Source organism: Argiope bruennichi, chromosome 5 (assembly GCF_947563725.1).
Source record: "Argiope bruennichi chromosome 5, qqArgBrue1.1, whole genome shotgun sequence".
Classification (NCBI taxonomy): Eukaryota; Metazoa; Arthropoda; class Arachnida; order Araneae; family Araneidae; genus Argiope; species Argiope bruennichi.
Window position 1 is genome coordinate 22,956,681 of NC_079155.1, and position 27,448 is coordinate 22,984,128.

At 28.4% G+C, this 27,448-nt stretch overlaps 1 protein-coding gene across 5 annotated transcripts in view; it reads left to right on the forward strand.

The window, feature by feature from the left end:
* LOC129968493 (protein white-like) overlaps positions 1 to 27,448 on the forward strand; it is a 108,089-nt gene that overhangs the window by 60,512 nt on the left and 20,129 nt on the right. For all 5 annotated transcript variants that reach the window (XM_056082430.1, XM_056082431.1, XM_056082432.1 and 2 more), the window contains 7 exons: positions 3,131 to 3,366; positions 5,802 to 5,873; positions 10,829 to 10,927; positions 15,645 to 15,883; positions 17,242 to 17,344; positions 19,315 to 19,386; positions 21,634 to 21,659. In XM_056082430.1, the coding sequence (XP_055938405.1) occupies positions 3,131 to 3,366; positions 5,802 to 5,873; positions 10,829 to 10,927; positions 15,645 to 15,883; positions 17,242 to 17,344; positions 19,315 to 19,386; positions 21,634 to 21,659 (847 nt within the window). The remainder of the gene's footprint in view (positions 1 to 3,130; positions 3,367 to 5,801; positions 5,874 to 10,828; positions 10,928 to 15,644; positions 15,884 to 17,241; positions 17,345 to 19,314; positions 19,387 to 21,633; positions 21,660 to 27,448) is intronic.

The following is a 27,448-nucleotide window of genomic DNA, read 5'->3' on the forward strand; positions in this document are numbered from 1 at the left end:
TTTGAACTCAGGGTGTTCTAAAACTTGGAAATTTGACAAAATCTCGAATTTGAATTTTTGACGATTACTGTACTTTCTCTGTACGACGTATACGAGAAAGTAGTAATGTTTTTGATTCATCTATCCCTTTAGAGTAAAATTCATCTTATCTATGGCTATTAAATTCGATTTAAATATTCTTAATTTAAATATACATCCTATGAATACGGAAAAAAATTATAAAAAATGTTATAAATAATTTGTGTGATGGGATACGTATGTTGCTGCTTATGCATATGGAACAGCATATGTTTGATTTCTTAAAATGCTGTTTTTAACTCTGAATAGATTTTTTTTTGTCCTACAGTTGCCACAACATGGCTAAAAATATAATACGATAAAAAATAATCGAAAACAAAAATTAACGCATATCATCCAAAATAAGTAAATACAACAAAATTATCGTTTTCAATAAGACCGTTTGCGATTTATCACATAATGCGATTTTCAAAAATGTTGATCGTTATGTTCGCACTACTCTGCCCACCTCATAAAATTTTTTTTTATGAAATTCATTTTTAAAAAAATAACCAAATTGCAGTTAATTTCAATTGCTAAATAAATTACCTATTGAAGGGAAAAATTGAAATATTAATCGTGTGTTTACAAAATAATTATGGAGCTTATTAACTTCACATTTCTCATAAAATGATAATATGAGTTAGAATTGAAAATGAATATCAGTTGAAAAAATCCTCAAATAAGATTTTTTGCAACATTTCTTCTCAAATAATAAATCCTTAATACACATTTATCATTGTTCAGGAATTTTTCCTCTTTTTCTCCTCTTTAAAATGCAGGAGCATAGAATTTTAATCGTAAATAAATTTCCAGATACTTGTTTTGACCATAAACCGCACCTGGATATCTTTATTTTAAGAATATGCGCACACTAATATGAACTATGCAAGATAAATTTTTTTTTAGTTTCCTAGACGAAGTTTTTATTCATTTAAGAATAGAAAATAATTATAAGTTATGCCATTTTTAAAACAAATATTTCAAAATTTTAATTATTATTATTTTTGATTTGGAGGTTAAATAACTCACTTATATAGCACAGAATCATTTTCAAGGTGCTTCTTATTTTGTTACTTAAAAAAAAATGAAATTTGAATTTTTTTGTAATAGTTTGTCCGTTAAAGCTTTAGTATATTATTTAAAGTAACAAAATATAGCAATTTATAGAATTTATTTTTCATACAGAATTAGAAATTTTACTTTGTTAAATTGCATTTAATCTTTTGCTTTAAAAATGGTGTTTTGCATATCGCTTTAAAAGAAAATTCTCTTTTTTCAGATAGAAAATTTATTTTCTTACTTCGGAATATTTCTCAAAAAAGCAATTTTTCTTGTTTTTATGATTATAGAAGTAAAGGAAAGCTATATTTTGAATGATACAAAAACAAATTATTAACATTCTTTTCATCTTCACTTCTTAGTTTAATTTAAATTCACCTGTTTTCAAATTAGGTGTTTATGCCTATAATATATTATTTAATGTATATTTTAATGGAAGAAGCAGTTCTTGTTGAAATGAATTATAAAATTAGAAGAAGAAAAGTATCAGGAGTATTGAATTTTTTATAGAATCGTAACAAATACTTAAAACTAGGTTCTCTGAAAATAAATTATTCTTCAAAGTTTAGGAATTTGTTAAAAATTGCATTTAAAATAATGTTCATTTTGATAAATTTAAAAATATGAGTTACAATGAACACCATATCCGTACATAAAAATAAAGATCAAAATGTAAGCAAATGGATACTATTTAATTTCCAGAAACTTTCAATGAGTTGATGTTTTTTTTTTTTTTTTTTTAATCTTTCATGCGATAATTCCATTAAAATAAATCGGTCAGGAGTTAAAATATTTTACTGTCTATGATAGATTATTTCAGTTTGAATTGTACCAATGAACTTCAATACACACAAAAAAATCATTTAAAATAATCACCAAATAAATTCATTCAAATTGCATACAAATTCATCAGTTATAAAATAGAATGAAAATATTATTTTTATGACACAAATTTGCATATAGAAGTTTTTTTAATTAAATTTTTATACAACTGGGCAAGGGAAGGATGGCTAAAGGTAAGGTGTTTCAGTTTCGAAATATATGCCTGTAACGATTCACAGATTATGCTATTGTATCGAATGTTAAATTGACCAAGGGGGAAGCTTCAAGTGAAAGGTATATTTGTGCGTGTCCCTTTTGTTATTGTCCTAATAATCTCATTACGATTTAAAATTTTGGCACCCATTCCCATAATGTCCTATTTGACCAAATGGAATCCTAATGACCAAAACGGATATTTAATGTAACTAAACCCGTGTAACACTTTATGGATATTTATAATAAGCAGATTACGTACTAATTTTATTAGCTTACTTTAAGATGAATTGAAATTTCTAAAAAAATAAAATTTTTCATGCTTATATAAAAGCTTGGAAAAGCGTTTCAAATTAGTCTTCGAAATTTGACATTTAAAAATATTAGACATTTATTACATCATATTATATGTGCTAATAAGTGATTATCTTCTATGATAAGAAATTCTTAGATAACCTTAAAATTTAAACTTTTTTGTACCAACTTCGATTTCGCAATTTTTTTTAGTTTCAGTTTACTAAGAAATCGTCGAATGTATTGCACATTTAACCTCAAAAAGTGACCTTAACTTAACTAAATTAACACAGTTTAAACAAACTACAGAAATAAAACACACAAAGATTAAAACGATCTCCATTAAAGACAAGCAATGCGTGTCTGTTAATTAACTCAACACTTGCCCACGCTACATTCATCCCCCAAGAATTTGATGCAACTCATCAAGAAATTCAACCAGATTGCTTCCATAATCAATACCTGACCTTTGGGTTCAATTGTAGCAACGTGCGAGACATCAGCACGAAAACCTGATATTATACGTCGGGTCTTCGTGCAAAAGAAGCCCATTCGCTACAGGGTGTAAAGGGAATGGCTTAACATCGCAGAAGCCTGATGACCTTAGACTCCAGATCGTGTATCGAGAATGGATATTTTCATAAGATCTAACCCGTTGCTTTTTCAATTTCTCTCTATCTAGTGAGTGGCGAGGTGAGGCCTGGGCAGCTGCTGGCTATTATGGGGGCCAGTGGTGCTGGGAAGACCACCTTGCTCAATGTTCTCACCGGTCGAAATCTCCGATTGCTGAATGTTGATGGTGAGGTCCTTGTTAATGGAGAGAACGTTGGTCAAGGCATCACTAGACTATCAGCTTATGTCCAGCAGGATGATCTGTTCATTGGGACGCTTACAGTTAGAGAACACCTAGTCTTTCAAGTAAGTTCCAAAATAACATATTAATGTTATATTAATCATTATGTCCATCGGTTAAATTAAAGGAATACTTCAATAATGGACATTCATCAGAGGAAATTACATTTATCAGTGGCTTTCATATAATTTTATTTCGATTTGAATTTTATGTCTTAAAATTCCATAAAAGGGATTTTTAAATGGGGAAAAAAAGTAATTTTGAGGAAATTTTTCAAATAAATTATTGGTTTATTTTAGCTTCTAAATAGACTACAGCGTACCGTAAAAAAATATAAAAATCTATTATGGCATATCTAAGAAAAGTATCATTTATTTTGTGAAATACCATAAAAAGATCTCATTTTCAAAAAAAAAGTATTGGTTGATTTTCATAATTTTAAATGCGAATGAAAAGTTTGTTTACCCTAAATGGAAAAATTAATTCTCAAATATAGTGTAGAGTTTCCATATTGCAAAGCAAATTTCATTCGAATATCAAAGCATATAACTTCATTAAGATTTCGAAAATAACTAGCAATTGAATTATTTATTTGAGCAGCATATTGCAATATTTATTTTAATTAAACCATTAAAATGATTTAATGAATTCCACTTCTAAAACTTACGTTGCTTTGAAATTTTTTACATTTTCAAGTTTCAAACAAGATCAATAAATGCTTTTGTTAATTTTTTTTGTTTATAATTGGTAAGGAATGGGGGAAAAATATCTTTATTTTCATTTTCCTTTATGTGAATCTAAATAGGAAAGAATTGCCTGTTTCGTTAAATATCACGCTTAATGCCAGACGATAAATTAGTTAAAAAATTTCTCAAAATGATCGTTCTATTTTACAAAAATCTAATGAATTCTGGATTAAAAAGTAAGAGTAATTTTTATATGAATATTTCTTTTTAACTTTAAGAATTCGTTGAATTTTTTATGATTTAAAAATAAAATTCCAAGTTATGCAACACACACAAAAAAATTAATTAAAAAATGTTTGTTTAAAAGAAACTCGAGATGAATAATCAGAAGTGAATCTAAATAAATGTAAGTGATTTTAGATTTAAAACTATAAAGGAAGGAAAAAATCACTTTTTAAAGTCAAAAAATTAAAATTTTCAAATTGCGAAAACATGTAAGTAAATATCCCTTCCGATATAAATTTAAGTTTACAGAATTTAATAATTTAATAATTTTTCGTGTAAGTGTTAGAGAATCCAAAATAGAACAAATATATTTTTTACGAATTTATGGATATTTTTCTTCTGTGCCTCATAATTTTTCTACCGAGGCTTTAAATATAAATTCTAATTTCCTAAAATTCTCTTGTATGTTCCAATTTGTAATTTTCCTTGGAAAGTATTGTTTATTATCCTGAGCATAATTTTTGCTATTCGAGTTATTACACTCAAACATATCTGACAAAAGAAAAACGACATGATCAGGTCAAAAATATGGTACGATAATTTCATTAAATGAAATGTAAAATAATTCTATCGATTGAAGTTAAGAGTGAAAAATAAAACAGCAATTATAAGGTTCAATATTTACTTTTGTTTCAAAACTTATTAAATGGATGATGGATTTTACTTCTGATGGATTTTTAAAAAAAATATTGTTTTCGTGCATTTGATACTTTAATGTTTATGTGGATATATGAATACAAGAAATTACCTTTCAATGCGCATGCGTAAAACCCTACCCCGTGTTCCACAGTATAGTTTTCATTTCAATTTATGACTAAACATTCTATTCTATGCACTCACTGCTCTTTTATGCACGTAAGTAATTGACAACTACGTAATTAATAATGAAATTTATATGGCACTTAAACTATTTATATGTAAAAAAGAAACTTGCTGTGCTGCTTACTATAATCTATTTTAACATTTTTCTATTTATAAATTTTTTTTCAATCAGAATGGGGAAAAAAATGAACCTTGCCTCTGCATCAAAAATATTTTAGTAGCCTTACATGTTTGCTTAAGAACTTAAACAAAGCATTTAAATAAAGTATTGTTTAACTCAAAAGCAAAGACAAATTTAATCACATTTTTTTTAATCAGTTGAAGTTCATTAAAAATTATCTATCCCTAAGTTTGAAATTAGGGTAATGATGACTTTTCTTTATTATCAAGGAAAACAATTTGGAAATAATGTTCATTATTAAGGTGCCTGAGAGTTTTTTTCCAGGCAAAGCTTTGATTATTTATAATACTTCAATTTTTCCTCATAAAAATTATTTCGTATGTGTTAGTTATTTTACGTTCTCCAAGTCACAGATGAAATTTATTTCTTAAATTGTAAAGAGTGTCTATGATCATAGAAATATCATAGAAATATTCTAGAATAAATCTTGCTAAATGTGTTGATAAAGGCTCCAAGGCAGAAACATATATATACTTTTATAAATTTCAACTTTTATTGATTACTTAAAGTCAAAATATTTTTACAGGCTTTGCTGAGGATGGACAGGAATTTGACATACCAAGAAAAAATGGAGCGGGTGGCTGAAGTGATCTTAGAAGTAAGTGACGTTCAAACTTATATGACAACAGTGATTAGAATTTAAAAAAATCAGATACAGAGCGATGTAGAGAATTAAAGTAGCCCGTTCTTGGAGGCAATACAGAAATAATGAAAATAAATGAAAAAAATGGAGCTTAAAACTTGTAGTCCGAAACAACAGCTGACTTCGGCGTTTTGTGGTCCTAGACAGGGCTATTAAGTGGATTATAGCTTTATAAACTGATAAATTTAATCTAGCATATTTTTAACTGACGTTAACTGAATTCAAACGTTAACTGAATTTTAAGTAAAACGTTAATTCAGTTAAATTTTTAACTGAATTCAAACGTTAATGATTTATTATAATTTCATTAATTCTGTGAAAAAGTATATGTTTTTATCTATTATGAGTCATGAATTGCGCGGAATACGTATTAGCTACAATATTATTTAAGATGATGTTCTATGCTATAATATTTAAGTGAACATTGTGGAACCAATAGGATCTTGAGCAATTATACTTGAAGAAATGTTAATTTTATCATGTTATTTTTAATTCATAGTATTTGCACCTTTTAACAACAGGCTAAAAATTCCCATTTAATTGTCTTATAAGGCTAACTCTCCACTCCTTAATTGGTTGTCTTAGGCAGATTTCTATGTTGCCTTACCGGAAATCTAGGAATGATCCGAAACATGATAGTATCTGAGGCTTGATTTGTCCGTCTTTGTTTTATTTTAAAACTTTAAATTGTATATCGGTAATATCGTGCATATAAAAGTGTATTTAATATTACGCAATGCACGTGTGCATAAATTCAATAATTAAAGTAATAAAAACTATACTTATAGATATATATATTTAATATATTTTTAAAAATTTGTTAAAATTGAGAAAGGAAATTGTATGAAAATAGGATTATTTTTGAACAACTTATTTTTTGATTTTTAATACTCCGTTAGTCGAGTGTTTTTTAAACAATTGTGTTCTTGCAATATCCGTCAAATACACTATATTAGTAATAGAATAATGTAGATATATAAATACAATTTAAAGTAGAAACAAACGAACTAAGAAGATAGCAAAAAAGAATTTTCTCACAGTCATAGCATTATCTAGTAAGTGAAAAAAATGTAATCATGCACTTGTCAGATAACGTGCTACTAACGGAATATTAAAGTGTTGTAAAAATGTTTTTTGTGCAAAAATTATTTCTGAATATTTTGCTTTAGAATTTTGACATTTCAATTCAATTAAAAATAAAGATTTTGAAAAAATTTTCTTGTGAGCATTTAATATCCAAGAAGTAACTTCTTGTCAATTGGGATAGTTCTAGGTTCAACAATCTCTCCAGTAGAACGTTCTTAAATATTTTTTCATCTGACCGCAGCAGTTTAAAAATAAAAATGCCAAATAAGTTTAAAATGTTAACATCATGATTCATAAGTAAATATGTTTAAAAAAATGGAATGATAATGTGAAAAGATACACAGCCCTAGTTATCAATAAAAAATTCACTCTTCTCGAAAATAATAATTAATTAAATTATGATTCATATTAATTAGAAATCGTAAGTGACGTAAGAATGCAATCGGTACGACTGATTTTCATTAATGTTCAAGTTTTGATTCATTTAAGGAACATAAATTAAAAGATAGAAAATCGTTATTTTCATTTTTTTAATGTTATTTGACTCAACCTCTGTTCTGAAATGCCCACTATAAAATTTTTACATCCTATGACCCCAGATTAGTTTCCTTTAAATTACTGAGGACAAAAATGAGAATTCGTTGAAATTCATAAACAAAAAAAAGTTGTGGACTCAATACTTTTAAGAGGAAAAATTATGTAAGTTAATAATTGGAAAGAAAGCAGTCTATATACGAGTCTTATACTTAAATGTTGTATGTATCATGGAATCTAATATGGAGTAATGATAAAAAATACTTTTTCATAAAAGAAATCTGATAAAATTAGTAACTTTATAAAAAAAGACTTTTTAAAGTATTGTCTACTATTTTTGTTCTCCTTTTTAATACTTTCATTTCATTTAAAGCAGTTTTTCTTCGCCATCTTAGATTTATTTTATACTAGCCGCCTTTGGCGACCAGCCGGTTCGCCAATCTTAATGTTCGTTAAAATTTTAATAATTAAATATTTTATGCAATTTCTACTTTAATAGCTTCTTTATCAAAATATTTTAAAACTTCAAATTTTGATTATCATATAATTCATTCATAATATTATAAAGGCCTTCAGTCATAACGTAATATGTATCTCTCTCATTTTCTGTCAGCACCCGTAGAATTTATGCTTTAAATTAAAGTGGAAAGAATTTATCTTCAATTAATATAATAATATTTTTTACTGAAACAAGGCATTTTTTTATAATCTGATTACTGAAAATAGAGTCACTCAGCGTTTAAACTTTATGGGCACTAAAGAATATCTTTTTAAATTTATGTAATATCTCAAGAGTTGGTCAACAAAATTTTCTTAGATTCATTATGAGCAGATCGATTAATTAACAATGTTTAAATTTAAATGCATCAAACACTAAGAAAATAAAACGAATCGTTTAAAATAAACGGTTGAAAATAGGTTTTAAAAAAACTACTTAAAAAACGATGTACTTAAAACTATAAGCATATACAAAAAATATATAACTAACATAAATACAATTTACTTACAAAAGCATGCAACTAACCCAAAAATAATTTAAATCATGCGTTGATAACGTTGTCATGGCAACAATCAGAACAGAATGCGCATGCGTGAATTTTCTTCGCCGGTTACGTAACGCAAATACGTGATTTTTTTCTACGCCAGTTGGGGTAACGCTATGCGGATTAGAAATTTTTAATTTCCTTTATTCTGTTTTATTTTAATTCAAAAGTACTTCAGAATGAATCTGAAAGATTGATTCATTAACAATGTTTAATTTTAAATGCATCAAACATTAAAAAAATAAACAGAACCGATTGAAATAATCCGCCGAAAAATTTTAACCCTAGCCTCATTACTGTTGGGAGAAAAAATAACTGAAGCCTTTCTCGTTTGGCGCTGGGGATAATGGAAGATTTTTTTGGCGGAAAAGTTGGCGGTGGGGAAAATGGAAGATTTTTTTGGCGGGAAAGTTAGTTTTTAATTAATAATTAAAATTCTAATTAAAAATTCGAAAAAAGAAACCCCAGGTGCACATTCCCAACCTCCAAGGTATACATGTACCAAATTTGGTAGCTGTATGTCAAACTGTCTGGCCTGTAGAGCGCCAACACACACACACACACACACATTGAGCTTTATTATAAGTATAGATGTTGATTAATATAGTTACTTTTCCGCGATTTTTACTTTCTCACAGTTTACAGCATTTTTTTCTCTAGTCCATAAAAAGGTAAATGCAAGGTACTATTTTTTTTCTCAAGACTGAAGTACTGTGTTGTAAAAGGTAGAAGGTGGACGTTCATCTTTATGTTTGGGTGTGCGACCTGAACAAATGTATAATCCTGGTTCAAATGACCTCTTATCTTGTAGAGGCATCGAAAATTTTACAGTATACAGTCTGTTCAAATTCCGATCATGAAATCTGTTCTTAGTTCAAACATGAGCCTCAAAGTTTCAAAACCTTCACGTAGTTTCAAAATGAAATATGAAATTAACAAATCAATTAATCTTTTCTTAAGGAATATTATAATATTACGGAATTAATGAATTCAGAAGAAAGGAGGTTCAAATTAATTTATGTGCAAATTTTTCATTAATGCAGCATTTTCTGATTATTTATGATACATATAGCATTTTGAATAAAACAATCTTTTTGTATATTCAAAATTTAACACATGGACTGCCACGATGAATTTTTTACAATGTAATTTATGTGAACCCTCCACCGGTCACCGGTGACTCCCACGGCAATCAAGGCGTTAAAAATTACCATTGACAACACGTACCGTGTATAATAAATATCTGCAACCTTTACAATCCTCAAATTGAACCCTTTTTTACATTGAATATATTGAACAAAGATTAGCAAGCAAAATTGCCTTAGATCCTTTGCTGCTAGCAGTGGAATTAGACGAAGATGAAACGATTCAGCAGTTGACATAGTGGCAATATTTTTCAAATCCATTAATGAAGAAATGAAAACATAAGGTCGTTTTGTTTTAAACAGAAAAAGAGATGAGATGCAGATATTGTATATCACTTGCTCATTTTATGATCCTTTGGTTTACTGTTCCTTAAGGTCCTAAGGGTGTGTGTGTGTGGGGGGGGGAGGAGTAAGTAGAATATAAAATGTATTTCTCAAATTAATACGTTAAATAAATCGGAATAGTATTATATCGCTTCACTTTTAGGAATATCATTGGTTATTCGTTAAGATCTCAACTCTTTAATTAAATAAATTCCACTTTTTAATTGAAAAAATTGAATTTTTAATTATATAACAGGTGACAATTTAATTATCATATTCCACTAGAACTCTGAATTCTTATTCCTATTTGTTTTTTAATTAATAATCGATATTTCATCGCTTTTTATGAGAATTTAATTATTTCGATCTAGTTACTTCAGAGTAGATAGTTCTTAATGGACTCCATTATATATAATAATCAAAATACATATAACTTTCTTTGTTTCTTCGATGGAATTATTCTTGGAAATTCTGTTCTGTCTTGCACACAGCATCGTTTCATTTATAATATTTTTGTGAGATGTTCTTATTCAAGCACACACGCACACGCACACACGCACACACGCACACGCACACAAGCACACGCACACACGCACACACACACACACACACACACACACACACAAAAGAAATCTCACTAAAGTAGATGGCATCCAACGTATTTCTTAACCGATCATCAGTCATACTAAAATTTTACTTCGTTTAAAATTGAAATTGCTTAGAATAAGATTTCACCATTAATTAGTTTTAATATTCTTCTTTTACATTATATTTTTAGTTAGGTCTTACAAAATGTGCTGATACCGTGATTGGAATTGTTGGCAAAATAAAAGGAATTTCCGGTGGAGAATCGAAAAGATTGGCATTTGCATCAGAGGTAGGAATTTTTTATTTTAATTAATAAATTAAACTCAAAGAAAATTTTTCTTACCTAATTTCTAAAAAAGTCTATTAATGTATAACTTGTTATATGAAGCGACTATAAACTTATAACATAGTTTAATTTATAAATTTTCTTTTTCGTGCTTTATTTATAACTAGCCGCCTTTGGAGACCAGACGGTTCGCCAATCTTAATGTTCGTTTAAATTTTAATAATTAAATAGGTTGAACCGGAGTTTAACCCCCTTCTTCGCCAAGTTGCGATAACGCTCCAAAGCTGGTAATCTTTATTATGCACTATAATTGAACATCTGCGCCTTTGCTTTTGAACATTTCGCAAGGTCGTTGTTGGCCATTTTTAAAAATTGCTCCAAGCAGGAGGTTAAACTCCGGTCGTACCATTAAATATTTTACGCAATTCCAACTTTAATAGATTCTTCGGCAAAATATTTTAAAACTTCAAATTTTGATAGTCATATAATTCACTCATAATATTATAAGGGCCTTCAGTCATAGCCTGATATGTATCTCTCTAATTTTCTGTTACCCCTCGTAGAAATTATGCTTTAAATTAAAGTGTAAATGATTAATCTGCAATTAATATAATAATATGTTTTACTGAAACAAAGCATTTTTTTAATACTATGATTACTGATAATAGAGTCACTGAGCGTTTACACTTTATGGGCACTAAAGAACATCTTTCTTAATTTATGTAATATCTCAAGAATTTGTCAACAAAAATTTCTCAGATTCATCATGAACAGATCGATTCATTAACAATGTTTCATTTTAAATGCATCAAACACTAAAAAAAATAAAATGAATCGTTTAAAATAATCGGTCGAAAACAGGTTTAAAAAAATACTTAAAAAACGATGTACTTAAAACTATAAGCATATACAAAAAAGTATATAACTAACATAAATACAATTTAATTACAAAAGCATCCAATTAACCTAAAAATAATTTAAATCATTGAAAATAGGTTAAAAAAAACTACTTAAAAAACGATGTACTTAAAACTATAAGCATATACAAAAAATATATATAACTAATATAAATACAATTTACTTAAAAAAGCATGCAACTAATCTAAAAATAATTTAAATCATCCGTTGGTTGCCATGCCAACAGTCAGAAAACAATGCGCATGCGTGAATTTTCTTCGCCAGTTACGTTAACGCAAGTGCGTGAATTTTTCTACGCCAGTTGGGGTAACGCTATGCAGATTATACATTTTTAATTTCCTTTATTCTGTGTTATTTTAATTCAAAAGTACTTCAGAATGAATCTGAAACATGGATTAATTAACAATGTTTAATTTTAAATGCATAAAACATTAAGAAAATAAACAGAATCGTTTGAAATAATCCGCCGAAAAATCTTAACCCTAGCCTCAATTCTGTTGGGAGAAAAAAATAACCGAAAGTCTGCGGTGGGGAAAATGGAAGATTTTTTTGGCGGAAAAGTTAGTTTTTAACTAATAATTAAAATTCTAATTAAAATTTCAAAAAAAGGGACCCCAGGTGCACATTCCCGACCTCTAAGGTATACATGTACCAAATTTGATAGCTGTATGTCAAATGACCTGGCCTGTAGAGCGCCAACACACACACACACACACACACACACACACACACATTGAGCTTTATTATAAGTATAGATATAGATAAACCTATCTTTCATAGCCAAATAATTATATGCTGAAAAATTATCTTTTAAAGTATTAAGAAAATAGACAATTTTTAATTTTCCAAAAGTTTTTGTAGATTTAAAATAATTAATAAAGTATATATAGTTAATAATTAATAATATTAGTTATATATATATAACTAATATTTTATTAAAAATCGACCAAAAATTTAAAATTAGCTGAAGAGCTACTAAAGATGCAAACATTTTTTTTCTTCTTTTTTTTTCTGAAAATCCCGAATCCGAAGACCATTCTAGGAGTATCACTAATTATATGAATGAAGTCTAACCTGTATTAGCTTGTAACTGGTTAATTGGCTTGAGTAAAATTCAACTCAGAAAATGACTCAGTTTCACTTTAGTTTGACGTCACGTTATTTAGAAGGAAGTTAAGTAGGTTTCAGGTCACAAGGGCAACTTGAAAAAAGATAGATAAATGAAAAACTAGACCAATTATCAACACTGCCTTTATTCTCTTTTTATTCTTTACAACTGAATAAATTTAAGTTCTAAAAATTTGCGTTTAGATATTTTCTGTTTTTGGTGTAAATTCAAATGGTGTAAATTGTTAATGTATTTTAAGTATAGTTGAGTATCTTTACATCTCTAAGACTAATAAAAGTTTGGCGACCTATATATATAATATATCAGAGCATAGAAAATTCTAAAGATCTGTTACTGAAATGGAATCAATTCACATGGTATTACAGACGCATGCAAAATATAACTCCGAATAACATATAATGTCGAACTGCACGTTGTCTTATTCTACGCTGTAGTCAATTTTTTATCATCTTCGAGATATGTAAAAATAGATTGTAGTAATAGACGAGATGCATTTGTCATAAATCAACTAAGATCAATGGTTCCAGTGTACTCTCAACATTTCTAAGATTCTGCCATTTTTTATTCATTTAATCACAGTCCACATTTGATAATTTGAGCTGTCTTATTTCAATATTTTTTTCATATAACAGTAATGAATTTCTTGAATAGAGCTTATAAATCCGTTTAGATAAATTCCTATAGGAAGATTATGTATTGCAGTTTCTTCAGTTCTTTACCGATAATCTCGGACTAGTTCGTAAATTGTATCAAAAATCTCGGACGAAAAGGGATGGAAGTGGTGGGAGGTTGAAATTTTCATTTCGATATAACTGTCTTAATATTGAAGATAGAAAAATGAATGCAATTGGACAAATTAGTGCCTCATTAAAACATTCAACTTTTTTTATTTAAAGTTTTTCTATAATGCAATATGTTGAAAGTTAGGGACTGAAAAATGGTTTTTTAAGCTCTAATAATGACTGTTTCTAGCATCAATTTATGTTGCCAAAGAGAACTTAGATGTAAAGGAATATACCATTGTCTTCCAGTTTGCCGAGAGGATTTTTTTTATCTTATTACCATTTGTAAAAAATTTTCCTTTGGATTTTTGAAATTAAAGGCATCGATTCTTTTTAAATGGTGAAAATATGAACACGGAATGAAGAATTCTTCACCGGAAAGAAAAATTGAAAATCGGTTTCTCTGGAGGTAGAGATGGAAAGGCTGGCGTCTTATAGAATCGTCAGTCTTTTGAATCTCTCCCCGAGAGCGGCTGGTGGCTCATCGCTTGCTTCGAAACCCTTTCAATAACTGGAAAGAACCAATAACTGGAAAGAATCAATAATTAGAAAGAATCAATATCTGGAAAAAATCAACAACTGGAAAGAATCAGCAAAATGCAATTTGGCAGTAATGAATGGACGGGATCTTTGCGCACTCAAGACCTACCATTGGGAAGAAAAAACAATAAAAAAAGGAATTGGAAGCAAATGTATTAAAAGCAAACTTCATTCACGGGAAAAGTCTCCAAGAACACTGCTTTCATCATTATAAAAATTTCAGCTAGAACCAAAATTATATAATACTACATAAGTTTTTGTTTAATGTCTATGGTATATATTTGCAAGAACAACGTCAAATTGTAAGTAGAAAGTTGGTAAAAGTTAATTTCTTTATTTAAAGAAGGTAAAGATTGCTTCCAACATGAAAGTTGTAACTCTATTCCTGTTTAATAATTAATTCTGAGAAAGGTATAAAACAGCTAAAGTTTAATTAAATAAGCAAAAGATTTTTCCGTCAGAAATAATTAGACTATAATAACATCAATAATACAATTGCAGAAATTAATGACTGCTAAATTTTGCTTTAAGTTTACTGTTCCTTGTAATTACAACTTATCTGGACTTGAGCAGAATTTAATGAACTTATAAAATACAATCGTTTGTCTTTTTACAACAAATGTTATATACTAAATAACTTTGGCTAAATTACTAGTTTTAAAACGAAACTGGATATAAGATTGGACTTCTTTTCAGTATCGAAACAGCCTACTATAGTCGTCTTTTATTTTTATTTTAAGAAATCAAAATGTTCAGAAATACGAAAATTTTTTGAGAAACCATGTTTTTGAAGCAAACGTAGAGATAAAAAAAATAAAGTAAAAATTAAATATTATAATAAGGCATTCCTACTCCTTTCGAATGAAATAGAATTATCATTTTCAACATAAGTGTTAAAAAACATACACACAGATACAAAAAAAATACGTTAACACTTCATTAAAGTAAAATTTTCTAAATAAATTCTTCCAAACAAATGCTTCTAAACGAAAAATGAATTAATAATTTTCTTCAAAATTTATTGAATTTAAATAATTAAATTCCCTTTGTGTTCATCAAATTTAGATTTAAATAGTCTTCCCAAAGTAAATGATTCATCTGAGAACCAAACTGAGAATTTCGCTTGTATAAATGATTAACATTGAGGTATCTATATATTGCGGTGCATCGAACGAAAGTACTAATTCTTTTACTTTTCTAAAAATATAAATCACAAAGAAATCAGCAAGATATTTTAATGCTCATTTAAGATAGTTAAATATTGGATCTTTTGCAACAGTTATACTTCAACGTACGTTATAATTTAATAAAGCCCGCTTTGGCATTGATTTCTTGGTCACCTCAATTTCAGATATTGACAAAGCCTGGTTTAATGTTTTGCGACGAGCCAACATCAGGTTTAGATTCCTTTATGTCCCAAAGTATTATCTCCGTGCTGCGGGAGGTGGCAGAAGGCGGTAGAACAATCATATGCACCATTCACCAACCTTCCTCAGAAGTCTTTGAACTCTTTGACCATCTGTTGCTCATGGCGGAAGGTCGTGTGGCATTTAGAGGAAGGTCAACAAAGGCCCTGGATTTTTTCAAAAGGTAGGCCAATACTTTAAAACAAAATCATAAAGTCTTAATCGAAAGACTGCGACTCAACATCAAATTATAATTTTAAAAAATTGTGATAAGTCTTTTTTAAAAATAATATAGGATTGCATTTTTTGTAATACTTCAATCTTAGAATCAAAAATAGGTAAAAACGCAAAACAATAGTTGTAAGAAAAAAATTCTTTTTTGTATTTATTTTAGGAAACAGGCTCTGCATGTCAGATGCTGTCATAACAGTACACAAAAATAAATGGTATTTGCGTAGTTTTTTTCACGAAGCTTCCTTTGTCTGTTAACAGATGCAAGATTTAACTTACAAAGTATTTTAAGCATTGTTTTCCAAGTTAAAAGAAACTTTTATAGCACTTAATAATCCTATCAGGCTCAATATACTTTTTTTTACTGCCAACACTTCTAAGGTACCATATGTTGATCAAGTCCATGCTTTCTCAATTGCTTTTTGTGGTAATTTATAATTTGAGTGTACCAGTCCTCCACAAAATTACCATTAAAAGCTTTAAGAATATTTACTAGATTTAGTGCCTATCTGCCGATGATGGCGCAAATTTTCGTGGCCACCATTTATAATTTATGACATTCAGGATCATATTTTTTAAGTACGTCTTTTAAATAATCATTGTTAAAACTTCATTTGCTTTGCTCAGTGTTGTTATTGCTTTCTGTCCTAAAATTAACATTTTAAATGCCTTTTTATTAAAAATAATTAATCTGAATGGCCTAAGTTTAAATTTACTAACTATATTTTGCGAAGCACTTTCTGATTAGGAGTTATTTACTTAGTGTAGTGTAAATATTGTTAATATTATTTCAACGAAATACTTTTTAAGTGATTTATGTTCTTCAAGTAGATTTGACATAAAGAAGAGCTTGTGAAACGGAAGATTAAGTTGAAAAACCAGATTTTCTGGAATTGTGCAATCAATAAAGAAGTTATTTGCCAGTTCAACGAATCTTAACACTCAGGATGCATTCCTAGTAAATCGCTTTCCATCAATTACTTGATTCCTAGGAGATTACCTAGAAATTAAGAATCCGTAGAATCTTTCCCCTCAGATTACATTTGCAGTTCTCAAAGCAAGAATATAAAATTATTTCAAATCAAAATTAGAACATGCAGCATTCTTTAACCTTTGGTTGAAAAAAAAAAAAGAATTGATAGAGAAATCGCCTCAAATAAATGTAATATCAAAACTAGGCAATTATCTACGTCGAAGTTATAAACACAAAAAATGGTAAACATTTTTTTAGAATTTTTTTTAAAATCATAGCTTTTTGTTTGACTGTAAATTTATTTTTATATAATTATAAGATTATTTCTTTTTCAATAGGGCTGGACTGCAATGTCCCATTAATTATAATCCAGCTGATTTTTATGTTCATAATCTAGCTATTGTACCTGGTAAAGAAAACGAATCTAGAGAGAAAGTCATGGTAAGTATCAAACGATATTAAAGAATATTCGTTTATTAAAAAAAATTTCATGTCATCAAATAAACGTGGCAACGTCGTATATTTAAAAGCATAAATTTTATGTTCTTTTCAATATATTATTAAGGATAAATTCATTTCAAATAAAAAGAGAAATACTTAATTCTGTAAAACAGATGCTTTCGGGGATTAAAATATTTCTAGATGTAAACAAGTGCATGAATTCGAGAAACAAGATATTTTTGAAGTATTTGGAATTTATAATGTAGTAATAAATTTTTCTATCGAAATTTCGAAAGTAAAGAAGAGCAAATATCACTTTTTCAAAATAAATAAATAAATAAAAATTAAGATTTCTGAGATAAAATTTTTGTTCCTCAGATACAAAGCTTCATAAATTTTATCTGTCAGATCCGAAATGTTAATAAGAAAACCTAGACTTCATTAATGAAAAACCAAAAAAGATGTTTAGTTTAAAAGTTTTCTTCTAAAAATCTGAACGAAAAATTATCGCCATATCTTTAATTAATCTCTTTTAGCTATATTTAATTATGCCTTGCTTCAACTTCTAACAGTTCCAATCAGCTTTTAGAGTTAGATATATTTCCAACTGGAAAAAAAGTTTTACACGACGTTAAGTATCATAATTTTTGTTGTCTCAATCAACAATCATATCCCTGAAAAATTATGAAATTTGAATTCTTAATCATTTTTCAGGTTTTAATAACCAGTTTTAGAAAAATATTCTTGGTATACAAACATTTTAAAGGAAATGTTCCACATTTCTGCTATCAAAATCGACTTAATTTTAGTCGATTGAATTTAATTATAATAAATCAACGACAGTCTTGAGGAACATAGTTCCTTGATTCGATAATTATTTTTTGTGGTAGTCATTGAAAAAGGCTAAAATCTTTTAAAAAAACTGATATTCAAAGCTACACAACTCGTTTAATTTTGGATGGGAGCTTTTTTGCTTGAAATTGTTAATGTTCCAACAATATTTTACTATTAAATGTCTATGGATTTGGGGAACTGCATAAAAGTTTTAATTCCGCTTTTTTTACGGCTACATATGTATTGATTAAAACAACTTAAAATATTATTTTTCGGCATTATTTCCAATTGTATCTATCTTCTTATACCTAAGGGTTTCGATATTAGGTATTGGGTCTCAATTAGAGTAGCCACCCAAATTATATTAGTTTTAGTGTGTTTAACTTTTTGACCCCTGGTAGGTATTTGTATTTTTATGTATGGTTTTGACCCCTGGTAGGTATTTGTATTTGATTTATGTATGGTTTTGACCCCTGGTAGTTATTTGTATTTGATTTATGTATGGTTTTGACCCCTGGTAGTTATTTGTATTTGATTTATGTATGGTTTTGACCCCTGGTAGGTATTTGTATTTGATTTATGTATGGTTTTGACCCCTGGTAGGTATTTGTATTTGATTTATGCATGGTTTTGACCCCTGGTAGGTATTTGTATTTGATTTTTGTATGTTTTTGACCCCTGGTAGGTATTTGTATTTCATTTATGTATGGTTTTGACCCCTGGTAGGTATTTGTATTTGATTTTTGTATGTTTTTGACCCCTGGTAGGTATTTGTATTTCATTTATGTATGGTTTTGACCCCTGATAGGTATTTGTATTTGATTTATGTATGGTTTTGAACTTAGTGATTCTACATTCTCTGCTGTTACTTTTTTGTGTGTTTCAATTTGCTTCGTGGATTGAGTTCTCTGTGTGTTTTTGGCTCAAGTACTCTGTTAAGAAGTCATCATTGTAATGTGCTTATTTTAAATAAATAAATAAATATTGAATCTCACTTGGGTAAGTGATACACAATCTATGAATAAACAACAGATTCTGTGCATATTTATGTTTGAATACACGGTTTTTAAATTTTTTTAGATTATCTGCAGATACCCATATAAAAGAGTGTGTTTCATTACAATAAAATTTTTTAGGCTATAGTCGAACAATTTTCTAGAGAAGCTACAACTATTGAGTGTACAATATCTACTGGATATTCTAACATAGTAAGTATTAAACTGTTCTGTTCTTCACTTAAAAACTGTATAAATTATACAAAATGAGTCCATTTTGTTTTCAAAGTGGATAAATTCACATTTGAACACATTTGAAAAGAAATTAACCTCTTGCGATGATAAGAAATTCACAGATGCGTTTGGCAGAACAATCTACTGTAACTCGCAGCTAGGCCACACAAAGTATTATTTGTCAACGGATTCTAAAACCCTCCGCACTTATGCGCATGCGTTAGGATGGGTTTAATTCGGCAAAATAGGGGTGAGAGGAAAGAAGGAAGTTTGTACATTTAACAATAAAGTAAATTCTGAAAATGGCGCAACATCCTCCCTTGTGTAGGGGACTCCTTAATGAGATAGAACCGCCTTGTATTCCTCTGAGATCAAGTCGAGAGAGAGAGGAATAAAATATTGTTTTCGAAGAAGATATAATTTTGGACATTTTCCACACAATCGCAATTTTTATCGAAAAGATCATGCTTTTGTTTGAGCATTATTAAAACACATAATACATTTTTTACATATTTGTTGAAATTTTTCCACATTTATTACGAATTTTTATTTAAAGATTTATTCTATATTTGTAAAGATAATTTTTAAATCAATTTCTTTATTTTTTCTGAAGTAAGTCAGTATTTGAAATTTTTTACACCTGAATAATCTCGACGATATTACAATATTTTAATTATTATATAACCATAATTATTATACAATATTAATATAATACAATATTAATTATTATTTAACCATTAATAAATTTTGATCCCATATTGCGGCCACTAAGTAGTAAGCTTGAGAAACAATAGATCTCAAGATGAAAAAGCCAAATACAGACTCACTTTTTTTCATATACTTTTTAAGGGAAAGATAAAAAGTATTGTAAATGAAGCGGAAATGTACAAGATCGGAAAGTAAAAGCGAGTAAAAATACTGTTTTTTAAGTGAAAAAAATATTGTTAGTACAATAATAAGAATGCTTTTCAAAAACTTCTTAATTTAATTTATATTGCTTATAAAGATGTTATTAATTATCCTCGATAAAATGTTCTGTAAAACTCACGCCGAAAGGTGAAACGGAACTTGAAAATAACACACAAAAATCCTTTTACTAAGTATACTATAAATCTCATTTTTCCCAAAATTTGCATCTACTTGCCTTCTTACAACCTATAGATATATCAGCTACAACCAAAATCTAATTCAAACGCGAATAACTTATTTTATTCTTCTTATTATTTTCAAGTGCTCAATAATTTTTAATGGAAAAAGTGATTGCACAGCTAGTTTATTTTACAGAAATATGTATTTTATGAAAATTTGCCATACTGATACAAATTCAAAAGATTATTATTGGCTTCTACTGTTGTTGTTAGGGTGGCAAATAAAATTCTTATTTGAAAAACGAAGAAAAGTTTAAAAGAATAAAAAGATTTAGTTGAATTATACAGTAACCGAGGATAGCGCAGCTCCTCCCTTTAACAGACCACCTGGATACAGAAGTTCGATTTCTGTCACTTGAAGTATCCAGACTTAATCTTGGGATCAAAAACAAAAACAAAAGAAATGGAAATGTCATATTTAAAGATCTTTACCAATTCAAGAAACATTATTGATCCAGATATTTTAAATTGGGAAAGTTAAATTAAGTTAATTATTCAGTTATTACAATTTTCTTAATTGAATGATGTTCTCAAGAATTATTTGCAAAGATTATGCATAATACTTTAATGTGGATACATGAAATGGCAACTTGTTTTAAGAATGGATTTCAGAGAATACCAAATATATCGCATATTATATGAAATTCCATTTTGACACAAAACAGGAATGGATCTAGAATTCCTTTTCAGTCTGTTATTATCATGCGTCAGTATGCTGTCTTTTTAGATAGACTATAAGTAATTATTGATGAAATATAGTTTAATGTGCCCCTTCACATCGCCAAAGATGCCAATAACGTTAAATCGCCAAAGTCTAAAATCATGATGATTGATAAGGCAAACAATAGGATTGCCAGAACTATTTTGATTTCTTGTTTGTATTACTATATTGGCGACAAACTCAAAGTGTCAAAATAGTTTTTAACCGATGTGATTATAACTTATTCATTATTCACGTTAGACGAATTTCTTATACGCATGAACATGTTATACAGGAATCCATTGTATTTATTTCATTTGAAAGAATTGTTTATAATCATGTTATTGTATTTTAATGTACATATTTGTTTTTTTTCAGCCACCTCAAGTTAAAGCGACAGCCAAGTAAGTTTAATTATTCTAACTCAAATATTAGTAGATATCGAAAATTTCCTATTTATGTCGTACTACAAAAAATTTAGCACGATATTAAATTTACTATTCATAACCTGGCTAGGAATAAAATGACTTTTAGAATTATTTAATACAAAAATTGCACAGAAAATCAATTTAAGTATTTATATTTAGTTTCTTTAAAATATTATACAGGGAGGATCGATTACAGTTAAAAGCATATATTTTATCCTAGAGCAGAGAAGCTTTAATCGTTTTCAGATGTGGTTTAACACCTATTTTATGTGAAAAAAGTCGATTTATTTCCAGAATAATAATCTATAGTATCATAAAGTAAAGCAATAGTTAATGTCTTTTCTGTAAGAATGGAATTAACTGAATTAGTGGCATTAAGACTTTTTTCTGAAGTTGATTCAAGTCTTTTAGACATACACTAATTTTCCATCATTTATTGAATAATGATATTGGCTAGACTTAAGAGCCAGATGCATTTTCTCTGTTGCCAACCGCTCACAAATTAGTCAAAGTTCATCATCTGAAATAATTTGTGATTACCACAATCGGAGAGAAATTGCCATAAAAATCAATTTTGGCAACTGTTTTTTAATCTTAGGGTAAGTCTTAGTATTCTCCAAATATCGACATCAAATCAAGATAAGAAATTTTTATTCAAAGCAAGATTTAACGTGGTGTAATACTGAAATTGCATTTAGAACTTTAGGTACACTCCAGATTCAAGATTTTGCTATTCTCAAAGTAGAAAATGAACCAGCAGAGAATAATCGAAATTTGAATCTAGGTAAATGATTTTGAATTCTCAAGATTTTACTGTACACAATATAGCACAGTAGACTCTCACACAACACAGTTAAAATGTCATTCTCTGAATTAATAAGCATTATAGGAAATCTCGCACAAGTATCTATTATTAATAAATTTGTCATACGCATGATTTACTATAAAACGAATATTCATACAAAGTGCAACTTTTGAACTGCTTTTTATGAGAATCTATTGTATTCGCTTATTATTAGTTGAGATATCGAAGCCCAAAAGGCAGTCAGAATTTTAATAAATGCAATGAAGGCTCGTCAAAAGAGCTGTGTATACATGAAGAAATGTTTAGCATTTATAGTGTAACCACAAACATAACCAATTCCAAATGGTAATGTAAGTTATGAAGAGGAATTAGGTTTATGAGAGCCTCGAAAAAAAGTCTTGGAATGCTAATACGTACCGTCCAACAATGGTTGCCAGTCATCAATAACACTTCATTTTATACTATGTATAGATATAGGTAGGAAGTCTCCTGAAAGCGTCTGTATGTTTGAAAGAGAAAAACTCGAGAAATACTTAACTGATATTGGAGATAATTATACCATTTTGTAGGTCATTTATTGGGGAAGCTTTTAGTATATTGAAGTCATATCAAAATTAAAAAAGCAGTTTTATAATTGCGATTTTAATTATTTTTCTACAACGATTCGAGCATGATTAAAATAGCAGTATCTGTATTTTGCACTTATCCACGCATGTGTGGAAACTTCAAACTGCGCATACGCAAATAGCAAGAGCTGTGGTTTGTATATACAAAACATTTCTTTGTTTACGTCTGATTTTAAACAGCGATTCAAACCTCATTATGCCCCCCCCCCCCAAAAAAAAAGGAAATACAACCTTGGCCGAAGCATATTAAATGCCAAAACGCTTCGTTTGTTGCGCGATAATGAAACTATAGAGAAAAGAAACGTTCGGTTAGCGAATATCAGAGAAAGAATGTCCACACTTAGGGAAGGAGAGTCTTCTGCTGAGCGAGGTAACCGTCTCTCTTTAAATCGCACTGCAATTGAATTACAGAGACAGAATGAATCTCATGAGGTGCGAAGTGATCGCCTATCTGCTGACAGAGAAATACATTCAAATTTCAGACAGAGGAGAAGTGAAAAAGCAAACATGCCCATATCATATCGGGTGGCGGCTAGACTTAAATTTAAAGCTAATTTTTCGCCTTGGATGTTATGCCACGGGCACCACTGTGCGGGTATTTCTAGTATTACATATAGCGTAGTATCGACAAAATTATTAAAGAATGTATATGTATAAAGAATTTTAATTAATTAAAACAAATATTTTCAAACATTATAAATAATTATTTAATGTACATTTATTATTGACTAAATATACAAGCTAAATAGTTTGTTTTTATATCTTATAACACAATTTTGTTGATTAAACAAAATAGTACTATTTGTTAGACATTTTAATTTTTTTTCATTAAATAGCAAATGCTTTTTCCGTTTTATAATCATGCCGAAAAAACTTTCATTACTTTTCATTGCTGCGAGTGGGGATTCAAAAAGAGGGTATTTTCAGAGTTTTTTAAAAATAATTTTTTACTAAATATATCCGTAACTCAGTAGTTTTCACCCACTTTCCATAGTAATTACAGAAATTCCAGAACTGTTGGAGGATATGGTTAATATATTCGAGAAAAATTTCTTATTCAGATACAAGTGATTCTTCTTGAAATTTTGGCATATTTTCTGTAATAGCCTGTTTTCTAAAAGAACAGGTGATTTTTTTCGTAACTGAAAGTATCCTTTCGATGAATGCTTCAAAGCATGGAAATAATTGGAGATTAAATTTTTGTTATGAAACCTGAATAAACTCATCATTATCATTTAATTGTGTTATAGATTTCAAATGGTAATTTATCGTGTCACGATTTCATTTATTTATATTTGATTAAGAAATGAGGCAATTAAAGTGTTTAAAAAGTCTCCGCCGACAGGGTAAACGGACAGGAATTCTTTTGTTTTAATAATAAAGTTTGTTCAGTAACAGAAGTATCCTTCCCTTTGACAAGTTTTATTATCTCACTCTCATAGAATATTCCTGACATATCGCTAAAAATTGTTCAAACAGCTGTTGCTCCAGAGAATTAAAATTTTTATTTTTACCGATTTTTTCAAAAGAGTTCTCTTTCATCTTGAAACTCAGCTGTCATACGAAGAACTACAATTTATTATTATAATAAGCAGCGTTTCTATTTGCTATGTTGTGCCATAACATAAAAAATATTTAATGCTGCAAAAAATATAATATCTTGTCTGATGGCCGAGCTCTTGAATGAAGGACGATACATTGAACACCTCCGATCCATTATTCATTTCATTCTTTTATCCTGTAAAACGCAACGCTCTGAAAGCTGAAAACACATCTTACGGCTTGAATTGTAAATTACACTATTAGTAAATTCTGGTTTCATGGTTTAAATAAAAAAAATAATAATTTTCAATTAATTGAATATATCTTTTTGAGCATTTTATGTTTCCAATTGATATCTTGTAGTTTACCTGCTGTCATACACTTCTGTATTATGATAAAATAACACAAATTAAAGATCTGAAATGTTTGATGAAACATCTTTTTATTCTATCTTTGCCAAGGTCCCTTCTGAATTAAAATATTTGAGAGTAACCTTGACTTATAAGTTGTTTGATTTTGAAAATTACAGCAAGAATAAAAATCTTAAAAGCTTTTTAATTTTTCTCAGTTTTAAAAATGATACTAATAAGATGGAATTTAATCAATGAAAATTAAAAGATATATTGTGTGGGATTCATTAAATAATAATAATACCAGAAAACACTATTATCCATAAAATCTACTCTTACTAAAAATATAGACCATACAGATTTCAATTTATTTAAAATGGGAAAACATACAAAGGAAACAAAAGCTGGAAAACCGGAATTTTTTCCCAGGTTTTGAAAGTGTACTAATAAGCTAGAATTTAATTAATGAAAATAAAAAAAATACGTTGTGTCAGAATAAATAAATAAATAATAAATAATATCAGAAAATATAATTTATTTATTAAATGTATTTCTATTAAGAATATAAACTATACAGATTTCATCTTATTTAAAAATGGGCCAACAAAGGGGGGGGGATGAAAGGGAAATAAATTACACTCTAGAAATTCATATAGAACAAAGATTACTGCTTTCCTACCAAGTAAGGCTTAAATATCATTTCTACATTTATTTTAATTTTTTAAATTATGTCTATTCCGTAACTGTTTTTGAGTTTAGAAATACTTTAATTTATTCTTTAAAAAGTAATAATCATGTTGGCTTTCTTTCGCCAAAGCATATTATCCTAGTATTACTAAATTGGATAGTTATAAATACTGGAAGATCTCTTCTTTTCCCCTCGATAATTCGGAAATTATGGAATAAACTTAAAGAGGAGGTGAAACATAAGAAACGACTCGTTTTTTCAAAAGAATATAAAATTTCAAACATAAAAAAAGTACCTTTACTAATAAATTATATCATCAGACAAAGTATTCAAAGCTGGATTAACGGAATACAAATTTATAAAAGCGCAACCGTATAATTGAATGAATAATTTTTGAATAACTTTATTTGTCAATGGTAAATTCAACTTTATTCTGCAAATAAGGAATCGAAAATAAATTGCTTGGTTGGAAATGGTCGACTCGTGAACTTTTTCTTCACCTGAAAAGATATAGAAAATAAAAGGAATTTATTAAAACATAGTGTAGATAATCATAAATATGTCCAAATAAATACAGTCTGTTACTTTTCTACATTTTTATCGTGTGCGAAGATATATATAGAAAGTGATTATAATTTTTTAAAAATTTAACCTCATTTGTTTGAATTTCCACGTTTCCAGAAAAAGATTGTAATTGTTAAAAAATTTAACCTCATTTGTTTGAATTTCCACGTTTCCAGAAAGAGATTGTAATTGTTAAAAAATTTAACCTCATTTGTTTGAATTTCCACGTTTCCAGAAAGAGATTGTAATTGTTAAAAAATTTAACCTCATTTGTTTGAATTTCCACGTTTCCAGAAAGAGATTGTAATTGTTAAAAAATTTAACCTCATTTGTTTGAATTTCCACGTTTCCAGAAAGAGATTGTAATTGTTAAAAAAATTTAACCTCATTTGTTTGAATTTCCACGTTTCCAGAAAAAGATTGTAATTGTTAAAAAATTTAACCTCATTTTGTTGAATCTCCGCATTAACTCCGTTTTTGTTAACTCCGCATTAACCTTAAGTTAAAAAAAATCATTTTTGCAATTATGTCTGCTTGAATATTAGTCTATGTAAGTAATAACTCGAAAAAAGAAATTCAATGATTTAGATTTGTATGTAGTTTTTGCACAAAATGCGATGAAGAGAGCACATTTAACAAAAAAACCTAATAAGCAAGCGATATGTTTGCTTATAATCTCATAATCTGAATTGTAAATACGTGTCTAATTTTATATCTAATCTGTCAAAATTGTCTCTGTTGTCAGTCTATTATTGTGCATGCGCGTTCGATAGCTCAGAAAAACTATGAGCAAGAACGAAATGTTTCTGTTTTCGATTATAATGCCAAAACTGTAGATTTCTGTCAAATCAGTCAAAGGAAAGAAATCCACTACATACTGGATTTTTTTCAACATACATTAGAACTCCAATTATCTGGATTATTTGGTTTTTATTTATCTCAAATAACCGGAATAATAGAAACTGAAGTAACGTACGAAACAAAAGTTTTTTCTTAAGGGGAAAGAAAACGAAATTTTCATGTAAAATATTAATTTAATGACTACAAAATTGTAGTCATTAAATAAACTTAAAACTTTATTAAAATATAACATATATAATATATTAAAATACTTATAATTTACATATAAGTTGTAGTCAATTGTTTCGCTGTCTTTATATATTTTTACTCAGAAAGATTTTGTGTATGGA